General features: G+C 42.5%; 1 protein-coding gene across 4 annotated transcripts in view; it reads right to left on the bottom strand.

The window, feature by feature from the left end:
• Nucleotides 1–14,750, bottom strand: part of ttn.1 (titin, tandem duplicate 1) — a 169,888-nt gene that overhangs the window by 92,637 nt on the left and 62,501 nt on the right. For 3 of the 4 annotated variants that reach the window (XM_036139671.1, XM_036139672.1, XM_036139673.1), the window contains 25 exons: nt 14,153–14,749; nt 12,733–13,767; nt 12,301–12,381; nt 12,065–12,133; nt 11,791–11,865; nt 11,267–11,341; nt 11,025–11,090; nt 10,755–10,823; nt 10,476–10,538; nt 10,256–10,330; nt 9,997–10,086; nt 9,643–9,678; nt 7,620–9,422; nt 7,068–7,118; nt 5,900–6,298; nt 5,534–5,812; nt 4,363–4,632; nt 4,135–4,274; nt 3,927–4,053; nt 3,505–3,771; nt 3,123–3,389; nt 2,694–2,957; nt 1,912–2,051; nt 1,704–1,830; nt 87–353 (listed from right to left, as the gene is read on the bottom strand). In XM_036139671.1, the coding sequence (XP_035995564.1) occupies nt 87–353; nt 1,704–1,830; nt 1,912–2,051; nt 2,694–2,957; nt 3,123–3,389; nt 3,505–3,771; nt 3,927–4,053; nt 4,135–4,274; nt 4,363–4,632; nt 5,534–5,812; nt 5,900–6,298; nt 7,068–7,118; nt 7,620–9,422; nt 9,643–9,678; nt 9,997–10,086; nt 10,256–10,330; nt 10,476–10,538; nt 10,755–10,823; nt 11,025–11,090; nt 11,267–11,341; nt 11,791–11,865; nt 12,065–12,133; nt 12,301–12,381; nt 12,733–13,767; nt 14,153–14,749 (6,732 nt within the window). The remainder of the gene's footprint in view (nt 1–86; nt 354–1,703; nt 1,831–1,911; nt 2,052–2,693; nt 2,958–3,122; nt 3,390–3,504; nt 3,772–3,926; nt 4,054–4,134; nt 4,275–4,362; nt 4,633–5,533; nt 5,813–5,899; nt 6,299–7,067; nt 7,119–7,619; nt 9,423–9,642; nt 9,679–9,996; nt 10,087–10,255; nt 10,331–10,475; nt 10,539–10,754; nt 10,824–11,024; nt 11,091–11,266; nt 11,342–11,790; nt 11,866–12,064; nt 12,134–12,300; nt 12,382–12,732; nt 13,768–14,152; nt 14,750) is intronic. The other variant, XM_036139670.1, reaches the window with a different exon arrangement.

The raw sequence follows: 14,750 nt of genomic DNA, 5'->3' as shown, positions 1-14,750 counted from the left end.
AGTTTTATTTATATTGCAATAAATAATGCAAATAAATTAGTAAGGCTCCTCAAGCTTCAATTAATTAAGCAGTTCAACATGATTACCCTGAATGACGAGTTTGCCGGTTGTCCTCTTGTCCTCTGCCTCAAACATGTACTTGGCTTCGTCGTCAAAGGCGGCGGATCGGATCACCAGAACGTACATTTTCCCCTCCTGTATCATCTCGTACTTTTCATCGCTCGCCAGCTCCTGGGAGCCTTTGAGCCAGCGGAAGCTCTTTGGAGTTCTGGACACCTCCACCTCGAACCGGGCCTCATCTTTCTCGTACACCTGAACGTCGTTCAGCGGTGTAAGGAAGTTCAGAGGAAGTTCTGGAGGAAAAGGACAGCAGCATACAATTCATGGTATGTTAGGGACTTGATGTCTTAAATTTATGAATTATGGCTCATATAACAAGGTAGAGAAGAAAAACTACTAAGTTACAAACATTAAAGCAAAGCAAACCTGTTAAAATAAGGAAAATCTACCAAAATAATGTTTTTAACGAGTTTATAAGATACTTGTGTTTTTCTGTGCTATGTGCTAGATGATATTCAGGTTAGAAAGTTAAAAACATATTTGGGGAAAATAAAAACTCTAATTTATCTCCACTGACCTCAACTCTCAAGGATGAGAGATCGAGAGCAAAAAGGAGTTACCGTTGTGAAAATGAAAGCTGTGATTTTCAGCAATAAAACTATAACCAATGATTATATAGATTTTGGCTTTACCTATGGAGTCAAAACCTTAACTAAAGGTGGTAGTGTAGCAAACTTTAAATTAATTTTCCAGCATATCCGTCTTACCTTTTAAGTAAGAAGAAAGGAGAAGGCTGCTTAGGTCGTTGTTCTACAGCCACACCCAGTTACTGAAACTCAATTAAATCCCTGCTGACTCTGAGGTTGCAATTATACATAGATCCTTAATATTTAAGGCCTGCACTACTTTTCTAGCAGATACATTCACCTGCAGCATGTCTGCTTCTTTAATACTTAAAATCTGTTAATGCACAATTCTGGAGGTTAGGATTACTTTAATTTTTAAACATTTTAACATTACCAGGTTAAATCTCTCAGAAATATTAGTTTGATGAGACACCTCCACAGATTTTGAAAGCAGAACTCCACCCTTCATTTCCTTCATATGATTAATGATTGCACTTGATTATCATAGTGTCGACCATGCAAACATGGTCAACACTATGATAGTCGACAAGAGCGAGTTTAAATAATGATAACAATCATCATCTTTATTGCCATTGCAACATACATTCCAAGGAAATTTGTTTTCTGCACGTAACCCAACCCTTTTGGGGAGCAGTGGGCTGCCACTGTGTGGCGCCCGGGAAGCAATTTGGGGTTAAGGGTCTTGCTCAGGGAGCCAGAGTGGCAGACTGAGAGTTGAATATCAGGTTTCCAACCTAATTCAACCTAATTCAACTACTACTGAGGCATAATCTGAAATTAACTGTAAAATTTTGATTGTTCATGCTCCAAACATAAGAATCCACAAATTAATAGTTTTGGTGAAAATTTCCCCGCAAGAAAATTGCCCTGGGTCCTAGAAAATCTCCTTGTATTGAATGAAATAGCTTTCCCCAGTTAAAATACCTGGTGTTTGAGTTTAATTACGGGGCATGTGGCGATTTTGTTAATGTTTCAGGTGATGTGAGTTGGTTTCACCTTTGACCTTCAGGTTGGCAGAACATTTGGCATTAGCGGCAGAGTACGCCACCTCTCCGGTCATGGACACCTTACAGTTGTACAGGATCAGAGTGTGTTTGCCTCCCTCCTCGATGATGTCCACATCCTGTCACACGATAAGAACGTTAAACTCAGGCTCAGGACAACATTAAAACCTCAGTGGTGATGAAACAGCTGTGATGCTCACAGATGAAGGACTGAGCACTTCTCCGTTCAGCTTCCACTGGCCGTGCACGTCGTCCTCAGAGATCTCCACCTCGAACCGAGCTGTCTCGCCGTCAAACAGCTCTACGCCGTAAATTGGCCGGACAACCTTAACGTCACGTGCTGGTGGTCAGAAAAGTTACAGAAAAACAAAATAAAACAAGAACAGGTGATTAGGAAAGGAAAATACAGGGCAATTAATTATTGTTTAATTTTTGCCACATTTTCATTTAGAAATGTTATCTGTTTGTTGTTGTATCACCAACTGATATTTTTTTGTAAGTAAAAAAATACAGTTATAAAGATAAAACGTGTACAGACTTGGCCCTAAATATATAGTAATTACCTGTTATCACATAATCACAAAAGTAACAGTAGAATAAGACGCAAAAACCCATGGCAGCAGAAATGAAGCTCTTTCCACATAAAACTAGTTTATAACATCAGATTAATATTATTGCTATGAACTAAGGAATAATTAGAAACATTGATGCAAATTCTTAAAAAGAAAACTGGAGAAAGAAACATTACACTAGCCTGAAAACAAATCTATATTAATGTATAAATATTAGCATTTATCTTTTTGTTGCTGTTTCATCTTTATTATTGTTCCACTTTAACGTTTCACGGATCTTCAGCCTAAGATTTAAGACTTTTTCGAACATTGGCTTGACAGAAAAGATGGATTCTGATGGTTTGGTTTGTAAAGACGTTCCTATTAACCTCGAGCAGCTTGTTAGAAGCAGAACGCAGCTCATCGTTTACCTTCTATCATTATGGTGGCCGAGGTTTTATCGGTTCCACAGTCACATACGTAGGTTCCTTGATCAGTCTGCACCACTTTCTTCAGGACCAGAGACCGGCGGGTGGCCTCTGACCTCATGACCACCATCTTGGAGGCGATGACCTCCTTCTCGTTGTGGTACCAGACCACGGGAACGTCTTTGCTCAGCTCGCAGTCCAGCGTCACCTCGTCTTTCTCGGTGGCGGTGTAATCCTGCAGCTTCACCACGAAGACGGCGTCTCCCTCTGACGAGCACATTGAACAGTTTGTTACAGCATTTCACTGCTTTATGGTGTTCACCTGCACACCTATTAGATATTATTGTCATTTCTACAGATTTTTTTGGTTTCCTGTGAATAACAAAAACAGTCAGTGAGAGAAAAACCAAGTGAAGAAGGGTATGCTGTTACCTATGACCGTCAGTTTGGCTGAGGAGTAAATTCCTTTGGCCTCTGCCTTTATCAGGCACGTATCATCTAGACTCACACTCCTCATTTCTAGAGTGTGCCTCCTTCCCTCCACGTGTATGAGCACCGTTCGGCTCACGTGGAGCTTCACTTCGTTTCGGTACCACGCTACCGGCACGTTCTCGTGAGTCAACTCGAGATCAAAGCGCACCGTGTTACCTTCTTTGATTGTTTGGTCCTGAAGTTGCTGCACAAATTTGAGCCTCATGCCTGGAATACAGTGGGTCAGTGCACACGGACAGGAGGGTTTGAAGCCATCCAACAATTTGACGCCAAAAACACAGAACTAGCACAGAGAGGAGACTGGAAGCATGGCGGTTCTTACCTTCCACCGTCAGCTGAGCCGTCGACCTTTTATCCAACACCTCTACTGTGTACTGAGACTCATCATCAAACTCACAGCTGTTTATAATCAGCATGTGTTTCTTTCCATCATCGATTAATTCATACTTAGGGCTGGGGGTGATGATTTCCACCCCCTTAAACCACATGACCTTTGGTACATCCTTGGTGATAGTGCATTCAAACTTAGCCTGTTTCTTTTCAGGCACAGACACGTCCTTCAGCGTGTCAACAAAAGCCATTTCGATCTCTGAGAGGTGCAAATAATTTAGCAGTTATTGACAAAAGCAAAAACACAGCGGGTTTTTTTTTTCAGCAGTGCCTCCATTCCACAAGACAAACAGATGCAGGGGCTTGAAACGAACCAGGACAGACCAAACTGGCGTGTTCGAGACATGTTTGTACCTTTAACGGTCAGCATGGCGCTGGTGTTGGCATTCAGGGCCTGGAACGACACTTCTCCGGCCTGGTCCAGCTGTACGTTCTTCAACGTGAGGAAGCGCTTTCCGCCCTCGGCTTTAATGTCACATGTCTGAGAGGCCAAAAATGAGTCAGTCTAAAATAATTTTATTAATGCAAACAGCAAAAAAGTAGCCTCATTCATATAACTTACCGGAGATCTCGTCAACACCTGACCTCTGAGTTTCCATTCACCGGGTACATCGTCCTCAGATATTTCAGTCTGAAAGTGAGCCTCCTCCTTCTCAACCACCTCAACACTGTCAAGAGGTTTCAGGATCTCAGCTTCCCGCTCTGAAAATCAGAAGAAGTTTCAGATGTTTAAGAAGCCCCTTCACTAACGACTTTCCAGTTGCTGAAATATTGTTTTCCATGAACAAACCTCCTAGTGTGAGCTTGGCCGTGTATTTCCGGTCTTCGACTTCGATGGTGTAGTCTGACACATCGTCAGGTTGGCAGTTGTTGATGGTGAGCTTCATGTCCTTTCCATCTTTTTCTATTTGCACTTTGTCAGAAGGATTTAGTTCATTCTCTCCTTTGTACCATTTCCAGTTGGGAGTGTCTTTGAACAGCTCGCATTTGAACGTTGCCTTGGCCTTTGGTTTCACATGCTGGTCCCTCAGAGGCTTTACCAGCCAATCTTTGATGATTTCTGAGAAGGGAAGAGTCACATTACAGGAAGTCTCTAAGTTCATTTGTAACATTTATTGTGAAGGCTTGGATTTTTTATGTTTCAGAAAGCCATGTTGAATAAGTTTTTTTTTCTGTCTTGTGTGTTACATTTTCTTAATGTAAATCGTGTGTTTTCCTGCAGATTTAATGTCAGCTCTTGTCTTCAACATTAATCCTATTTTCAAGTACATGAGCTTTCTTTATCAGCATAATCTGGAATAATTGTTGCCATCTCTTTTTATGCTGATGACACCCAGGTTTATTGTGTGAAACCTGAAGATTGGCTGGAACTCTAATTCAAATTTTGTATTTTCCCCCTATTTTAATGCTTCTGGGACCAGGCTTTATCAGGGTTTGCCTTTCTTTCACAAACAAGACTCTAAAGCACCTGTCTTTTATTGGGACAACCAAATCCTTCTGGCACAGCGGCAAACAAACTGTTGGCTGTTTTGTGATGATTGTAAAAAATACCATATGCAGCAACTTGGTCTGTAATTTGGAAAACTCCCGAAAAACCTAAAAGCGGCTTGCTTGAGGACAGTACTTAAGTGCTGCTTAATGCAGCCATCTTGTTCATGCCCCCCCTTAGTTGTTTGTGTTACCTCTGTGAACACATACAGTTCCATAAAAATGGTTATACTGTGAAACAGATCACATAAATTTTCCTCTTTGGTCTATCTGTCCTCATAAAAAATAGAAACCTCTCTAATTGTTCCTTGTTTACATGTTTCGTTTTTCCCCCAAAATATCAACCGTAACAATGTCTTACGGTAAGTGATACAGTCTCTTACAAAGTGCATCAAATATTACTTGGATACCAAAATTGTCTCATTATTTTAAGAACAAAATTATCTAATCAGTTCGTGCTGCTGACAGCTCACCAATCACTTTGACGGTGGTTGAAGTCTTGATGTTCTCCTGACCCTCTACCTCACAGGTGTAGATGCCAGCGTCGTCATCGGTGGAGTTCTGGATGGTTATAGCGTGCTGCAAACCGATCACATTAATGGCTACTTTCCCTGCCTTCTTCTTCAGGAGTCCTCCGTTGTGCTTCCAGACCACGTCTCTCTCCTTGTTCAGCTCACAGGTCAGGTACATCGGCTGACCTTTCATGCATGAGGTCTCAGGTTCCAACTCCTTCACCCATTTTACAGGCAGCTCTGTGTAGAAAGGGTTTTCAGTGCAATTAGGGCAGCTGGTATTTCAAAACTCTTCATGCCACCTGAGTCTGAACATTTTTAGTTTACCTTCAACAAGCAGCTTAGCAGTGCAGGAAATCTCCTTTCCAGCGTTCTTGGCCACACAGGTGTACTCTCCAGTGTCGGACAGCTGGACATCAAGGATGTGCAGCTTCCGATCTTTGCCATCAGAGAGGAGCTTGTGCTTGGGACTCTCACGCAGGTTACCGCCGTCCTTCATCCAGGAGGTGATGGCTGTGTTTGGTGTAACCTCACATTCAAACACGGCAGAGGAGCCGATGGATTCGGCCTCCTGCAGGACGATGTCCTGAATCTTCTTCACAAACTTTAAAGCCACGGGTTTGAGCTTGAACATTGGACTCGGCTCCTCTGGTGGTGATGGACCTTTTCCACCAGGTCTCAAGCCCCGGCCCCTTCCACCATCACCAGGAGAGGGCGTTTGTCTCGCTGCAGAATCAGAAATTAAAACTTAACTCTGTTAGTTTCCGATATAGGTGGGTGAAGAATGAGACACAGCATCTGTCAGAGTCATGATTTAAACGTAAAATCTGTTGTAGGTTAAAAGCTCTACTGTTAGAAGAACACAGAAACGTTTTGGTTAAAACTAAAGATGATGCATCAGTTTTTACAAACTGAATGCAGAGGAGAATCAAAGGACAGAAAGACGGTGACAGAACAGACATAACAGAGTCCAGACAGCACAGAGAGAAAACGACAGCAACAGATATTAAAGCAAGTTGACCTAACAGCTGATTTACCAACATTTTCTAAATGGACGTATGAATTCCTGAATAAGGAAAATCTAAAAATGTCCATCTGAACTATACAGATGGTTTTTGTAGCTATAGAATGAGACTAATTTACTTCCTTTTAGCTATAAAAGAGTATTTTTAATCAATAACTGTTTTTTTCTGGTTTAAATCTTATAAATTATGCCTTAAACACCACCAGTCAGTCATCAATTATGTCAAATATGAAATATGAATCCAATCTGACGACACCCTGACAAGAATGTGCTGCACATGTATGCCTACCTGGGTTATTTGTGAAGGAAGAAAAGCAAGTTTAATATGCAGCTGTTTGTCTTATGATTAGACAAGATGAACGAGAAAAGACACCAAAACAGGTAGACAACAGAGAAAGGAATAAAGCCAATGAATCTGTTCCAATCATGCAGGGTTTGCACCGATGGGGTTTTTATCAGTAAAATCCTCACCCCCAAATCCTCTGCCTCTGCCTTTCGATGGTTCCTCACTGGGTTTTCCATCTGGACAAGAAACAATAAGACCAGTTTTAAGCTTAGCTCTCTCATTGGAAAGTAAAGTTCCAGCAGAGGCCAAGGAAAAAAACAAACATTTTTAACATTCCTAACAGCAAACGTGGTAAAATGAGACGTCACATGTGAACAGAGACCTGAAAGACCTGGAGGATGAAATGGAAACGTCATGGGACAAGATGGCTGGACGGACATTTGCTTAGACAACAAAGACGAATGAAAACCAACAGCAGCGAAGACAGACAGACAAACATCTGTTCACAGACATCTGATTACATCAGAGATGACTCGATATGATGGAGGAGAAGATGAGAACAATAAAACGGATGGAATAACGGCTTGACAAAACAATTATACAGACGAATGAATTCATCAGCAATGAGGTGAAGAAAATGGATGAAATGATTGAAAAAGATGTGATGAGGATTAGATGAGACATCTGGGATGGGATGAGGGACTCCAGAATCAGCGGGAAGAGTTCGCCCGTCTCACCTCGTCTGGCACCAGGCATACCCGGAGTTTCACGGGCCCCGTCCACCTCTTCTCCTTCCCAGTCCTCGGAGGGAACAAGATCCCAGCCCCAGGACTCTTCCTCTACCTCACCTTCTTCAGGCTCCTGTGCAGAAACCTCCTCCTCAGGCTGAGTTGTCACCCTCTTCATCTGCACAGCGCCAGGAGAAATCTCCTTCAACAGGGGGATCCGGCCCTTATCAGGCTTTTCTGGTTCTGGAGCCTCCTCTGCTGACGGCTTCCTGGGAACCTTTTTGAGCGTTACGCCTTCGATCGAGTCTTTGGGGGAAACAGCTTTGGGGATCTGTTTGACTTTTTCAGAACTCGGCTCAGTCTTCTTTGGCTCAACCTTCTTCAGTTCCTCAACAGGCCTCGTGGCTGTTTTGACTTCTGGTTTCTCTGTACTGACCCTGGGGGAAGGAGTCCTTTTGAGCTCAACGCCTTTCTTTAACACCTCAGGCGGTTTTGTTGGGAATTTTTCTGCCTCATTAGGTGGGATCTTCTCTCTAAGACCTGGAGGACTCGGCTTCTTGGCTGGAACAGCTGGCTCTTCCTTCTTCACATGTTTCTCTGTATCCTCAGGCTTCGTCATTTCTTCAGCAGCTACTTTTTCTGGCTTGCTGACTTTGGTCAAAGGCTTCAACACGGCCGGCTCTTCCTTTTTCTCCGGTCTGGGTTTTACTTTAGGTTTATCGGCTGCTTCAACCTTTGGTGTTTGATCAACCTTTTTCTGCTGCGGTGTTTCCGGTTGGGGTTTGCTAGTATCTGGAGTTTTGTCTGGACTTGTCAAAGAAACATCTGTGTCTTCTCTGTTTTTTGGAGCCATTGTAGGCGGATCTTTGGGCATCATCTCACCCCGTTTAAAAGGAGAACGCTCAGCATCTCTCTTTGCCTGAACTTCATCTTTAGCCATTACTGGTTCACCTGCTTCTTGTTTTTTAGGCTTTTCAAAAGGCTTCAACGTCACAACTTCTGGTTCTTCATCTTTCTTGGGTAATTTCTTGATTTTCTTCTTAGATAGTTCTGGCTCAGGTTCTGCTTCTTTTTGTGGCTTTGCGGTTCTGTTCCATTTAGATTTATCTTCTTCCTCTGGCTGTTTAGGCTCCTCTGTTTGAACCGGTTTAGATGGCTGGTCAGCAGGAAGCGACCCTCTTTGAGGTCTTTCCAGTGGGATTTTCTCTCGATCTTCTCTCTCATGAGGTTTCTTTGCAGAAATTTCTTTTTCCGGGACTTTAGGCACACTTGGAATCGGTTTCGGTTTTATCTGCTCTTGTTCTGACTTTCCAGACCTTTCAACAGGTTTTAGCTTCACTGACTCGTTTTGCTCATCAGTCTTGGGCAGCTTCTTGATTTTCTTCTTATCTACACCAGGAACCTCGGGTTCTTCTTCTTTCTTGGGTTTCGTGGCTCTTGTCCAACCTTCTTTCTCTGAAGTTTGGACAATTTTAAGTGTTTCAGTCTCTTCCATTTGAGTCAGCTGAATTGTTTCCTGCTCTGCAGTGAAGACTCTTTCAGTTCTTCCGAGGCTTATTACCTCCCGGTCTTCTCTGTCATGAAGTCCGTGCACCGATAGTTCGGCAACATGATGTTTCATCACCTCTACTTTATGAGTTACAACCTGTTTCTCAGGCTCTGGAGGTTTCACTGGAACCTTCTTCAGCGTAATGGTCTCTTTTTCTGGCTCTTTCTCTTTGGGTATTTTGGTAAATTTAGTCTTTAGTTTAGGAAACTCAGTAGTTTTTTCCTCCTGAATGGGAATTCTACCCTTTTGTTTAACAGTTGGCACTGTGGTTGAGGGAGTAAAAACATATTTTATAAGATTCACATTTAGACGTGAAAAACAACCATTGGATGATGAACATTTTTTGTTGTTTTTAACAACACGGGTGCCAAACAATACAACGACAAACAGAAACAACAAGTATTCTTAAAGGTTTATGGCTAAAACCTTTAGAACAATTAGTTAACTGTTTTAACTGTTGAGATAAATTCATTATTTTTATACCTTTAGTTGGTCCAGGAGCTGAAACTGGTTCCTTGTCTGCAAAAATTTAAACAAGACCAATTATAAGCAAACACAGAGCAAACAGGACCAGACAGAAGCCACATTTAAAGCCAACGAGGGAGGAAGACAAAAACGGTCCCAGTTCTGGTCAATCTGAATACATTTAGAAACCAAGTCTAAGGTAATTTGGTGTTACAACATGGATACTGTTCCTGGGAAAGTCTGAATTAGAAGAAAGACAACATATTAAAGCAGAAAAGACAAAGTTGTTGCACAGATCAAAGAATAAAGTTTTCAGAATGAAAAGAAGACAAAGTCGAACACAATAAGCAAAGACAAAGGAAGACATTTTACCTTCGGGTGGAGACATTCGCTCTGAGGCGCTGATCGGTTCAGCCTTTACAGATGGCTCTGAAGGTTTCTTCTCCACTGGTGCAGCTGGAGCTACAAGAATGCCATCCGGATTAAATCACTGACAACAGTCTGCTCAACAAACAACAACTGCACACCAAATAAAACAGAAAACTGTAAAGATTTCACTGCTGCTATGACCAACAGATGCGAGTTAGGACAAACGGGGACAGAGATAAGGATGACAGACAGAAGAAACTACCTGCTGGAGGAACCACTTTTTCTGCTGGTGGTTCTCTTGCTGGTGCAGCTGGTTTCTTTTCTTCTGGAGGAGAGACTTTAGAGCACAAGATACCAAGAAAACATAAAGACCAACACAGCAAAAGATGTAAAATGACAACACATTACAACAAATGACAAGAAAAAAAAACATTCAAGAGTGAAGAAAAACACATCAGAGATACCAGACTGAAAAAAACTACCTGCAGGAGGCGCAATTTTGGGCGTAGGAGCTGCTGGTGCTGGTACTGATGGTTTCTTCTCCTCTGGAGGGAATAATAAATAAGATGCAAGATCACGACCAAGACAACAGCACGGTCACATGGACAGGGACAGATGTGGTGATCAAGAAGAATAGACAACAAATACAATGAAACAAAACAAAAAACAGGAGGACACTTGTTCATCCTCCAACCAAGACACAAAACAGACTCACAGAAACAGAAAGGTAAAAAACATGAAATGTTAGGAGAAAAAACTACCTGCAGAAGGAGAAACCTTTTGAGGAGCAGGTGAAGGCTTTGGTTCTGGTGGAGATGGTTTCTTCTCCTCTGGAGGAGATAATTAGGGATTACACCTGGCTCGACATATATATACTAATAAGGTTGTAAAGAACACAATGACACAACTTAAAAACATAAAAAACACCGCTGACAAGTTAAGAGACGGTGTCAGCACCAGTTCACATAGAGACAAACATGACCGACCTAAATGTCAGCAAAGAAAACAAACATATAAACCAGGCAGACTACCTGCAGGTGGAGTCACTTTCTGAGGAGGTGGGGAGGGCTTTGGTTCTGGTGCTGGTTTCTTCTCCTCTGGAGGAGATAATTCGGGAATAAACCCATCAAGAGCAAGAAAACATTAAGCTTTTAAAGCATGACAACCACCAGACAGGTCAGGTGATGGCGTCAACACAAGTGGACATTAAAACAAACATGGCTGACTCGTATATGTCAGCAAGAGAACGAAACACATGAACACATTAGACTACCTGTAGGGGGAGTCACTTTCTGAGGAGGAGGAGGTGGAGGTGAAGGCTTTGGTGCTGGTGCTGGTTTCTTCTCCTCTGGAGGAGATAATTCGGGAATAAACCCATCATGATCAAGAAAACATTTTGCTTGGAAAGCACAAAACTGATGCAACTGAAACCATGACAACCACCAGCCAGGTTATGTGATGGCGTCAACACACATGGACTTAAAGACAAACATGGCTGACTCATGAATGTCAGCAAGAAAACGAAACAATAACTTTTGAACATGTGGACTACCTGTGGGAGCAGTCACTTTCTGAGGAGGTGGAGGTGAAGGCTTTGGTGCTGGTGCTGGTTTCTTCTCCTCTGGAGGAGATAATTCGGGAATAAACCCATCAAGAGCAAGAAAACATTAAGCTTTTAAAGCACGACAACCACCAGACAGGTCAGGTGATGGCGTCAACACACATGGACATAAAGACAAACATGGCCGACTCGTATATGTCAGCAAGAGATCGAAACACATGAACACATTAGACTACCTGTAGGGGGAGTCACTTTCTGAGGAGGAGGAGGTGGAGGTGAAGGCTTTGGTGCCGGTGCTGGTTTCTTCTCCTCTGGAGGAGATAATTTGGGAATACAGCCGAGTCATGATCAAGAAAACACTGAGCTTGATACGCACACACTGGCACAACTTAAAGCAAGACAATCAGTGGACACGTAAAGAAAGGGCATCAGTGTGGATGCACATAAAGACAAACGTGGCTGACCGCTAATGTCAGCAGGGAAAAGAAACACAGGAACATGTTAGACTACCTGCAGGAGGAGTCACTTTCTGAGGAGGTGGAGGTGAAGGCTTTGGTTCTGGGGCTGGTTTCTTCTCCTCTGGAGGAAATAATTTGGTAATAAACCCATGAAGATCAAGAAAAGATTAAGCTCGGAAACCATCAGACAGGTTAGGTGATGGCGTCAACACAAATGGACATAAAGACAAACATGGCCGACTCGCGAATGTCAGGCAAGAAAATGAACGTGTAAACCAGTCAGACTACCTGCTGGAGGAGTAACCTTCTGAGGAGGAGGTGAGGGCTTTGGTTCTGGCACTGATGGTTTCTTCTCCTCAGGAGGAGACACTTTGGGAATAAAAGATACCAAGATCACAATCGACAAACAACACTCCAGTCACAGAGGACTAAGAAAAGAAGGTGGTGCAGATATTAGATAGACCAACCTGCACCAACAAGAGCTGGAGGTGTGAAGGGAGCAGATGACAAACAAACTCAAACATGAAACGATTCAAACGAAGAGTTTTTTCAAACATTCAACAACACAAGAACAAAACAAGAAGATCCCTCCCACTATGTTAGAGCAGGGCTGCACGTCCTGCTGTTACCCAACATCATGCTGGGAGATCTGTTAGTACAGTAAACGTAAAGAATGGGTTTTAAGAGGTTGATCTTAAGCGATCAAATTTACAAGAATACCTTTGTCAAGAGGCCGCAGAGTCTTCAGCTTTATGCTTTCGTCTTTCACGTCTCCTCTTGTTTGAGGTTTTCTGTCGATGGCTGGAGCTCCTTCAGAAAGCTCAGGTTCAATAAAGATTTCTTTCGGTGTTGGGTGAGACGGTTTCATGTGAGGCTCAGGGGATCGAGGTTTCTCCAGAGGTCCAGCTGGAGATTTCTCAGGCTGGACCTTAGTTTCTGTTGGTACTTTCACTGTAGAGGCTGCAGCTTTTTTAGAAAGAGGTAAATATGTCCCGTCTTTTATCAAATCAGTTTCTGCTGCTGGTGAAAATTCTTCCTCTAAAACGGCCGTCTTTTCTAACAAAGACACTCTGCTGGGCAGACCTGTTTGCGGGTCTTGTTCAGCTGCTTCTCTAACGTCGAGATCGGGGGATTTTTGAAATGAAAAATCTTCATATTCAACATATTCATCCTGCTTCTTTATAATCTCTCTGGTTTCTTGATGCTGTGCTGAAACAAAAGTCTCTTCTCTGTGCTCTGTAGTTGAATGAAAGCCTTTTCTGTCTTGAGTTTTCTTGTAAGAGTATTTTTTAAATGAAACTTCATCTTCAGTTAGAGACACCTCAATCTTTGCTGAAGTAATTTCAGTTTTGGCATCTCTTGAAGGAAGCTCAGCTACACTTAGAGATTCAGAAACTGTGATCACAGACTCGGTTTTTATTTCTCTCAAAGCTTTATCCTCCTTACTGGGTTCTAAGTCTTCCAGTTTTTTATACTCATATTCTTCAGTGAGCTCTGAACTCTTAAACTCCGTCTCTTCAGGATCTACCCTGAGCCTTTTAGGAACCTCTTCTGTCTTCTCCAGGTGTTCTTTTCTCATATTTAAAGCTCCATCATCTCTTACAGCCAACTCCCTCTGTTTAAAACTTCTTTCAACTCGTTGAACTTCAACTTGCTTGGGTCTCACATTTGTTGGAGAGAAAATCTCTTCAGGAACAGACTTCCTGACGTCTTCGACAACAACTGTTTGTTGTTTAGGGTCATCCTCCAGACGAACTGAGATTTATTTTAAGAAATCACCCAAGATTGAAGAAAGGCACCATTGAGCGGTGGCCAAGAGGAACCGAACATATAAAGAAAATCAGGACAAAAACAGATATTAGTAAAAACCTACTGAACTACAGTAGGAAACATTTTCAGCTGCTGTACTTCAAGTCAGCATTTAGACTTAAACCTGACAGCTAATCTGTTGACTTTCTAGTCCAGGTGGTTAGTCATTTTAGGTAACTTCTATGCCATAAAGCTTAGCAGACAGAACAGCTAACAGATGTGACACAAGAGAAATTAAGAAAAGATTTAAGATAAAATACCGTATTAGAAGATCAAGAGGAGTCAGGATTAGTTATTAAGACCTCTGAAGCCTTCAGAGAAACATATCTACCTTTCTGCAGAGGTTTTTCAGTCTTGTCTTCTGCCGGCGGCGCTCTGTGATCCGGCAGAGTCTTCTCTGGCTCTATCATTGGGCCTTTTGGTTTCTTCTTTGGCTCTGCTGGTGGCTCTGTAACCTTCTTTGGTGTTTCAGGAACCTTTCTGGAAACCTCCAAAACCTTCTCTGGTTCATCTAAAACTTTCTTTTCTTTAGGTTTTTCTGGAACAATCTTTTGTGTTTCTGGAAGTCTTTTGGGAAGCTCTGAAGGCCTCTTCATTTTCTCCTCTGTCTTTTCTGACACCTTGGCTGGTGCTTCAGGAACCAGCTTTGGTGCTTCTAGGATCAGTTTGGCTTTTTCTGGCGTCTTTGTCTGTGTTTCTGGGGCCTTTTTCGGCACATCTGGAAACCTCTCAGTTTCTTGTGGTGCTTTGGTCTCTTCGACCTTTTTAGGAAACTTGATAACCTTCTCTGCTTCTTCAAAACCTTTCTTTGGTTTTACTTCAAGCTTTGGCGGTTCGATTTCAGGGGAAACCTTGGAAACTTCTGGCTCAGGTTTAGCCACAAGAAGTGGTTTTCCAGTAACTTCAAGCTCCTTTGGTTCTAAGGCAAC

Source organism: Fundulus heteroclitus, chromosome 7 (assembly GCF_011125445.2).
Source record: "Fundulus heteroclitus isolate FHET01 chromosome 7, MU-UCD_Fhet_4.1, whole genome shotgun sequence".
Taxonomy (NCBI): Eukaryota; Metazoa; Chordata; class Actinopteri; order Cyprinodontiformes; family Fundulidae; genus Fundulus; species Fundulus heteroclitus.
The sequence above is the reverse complement of the archived record's forward strand: the minus strand, read 5'-3'. Positions and strand labels throughout refer to the sequence as shown.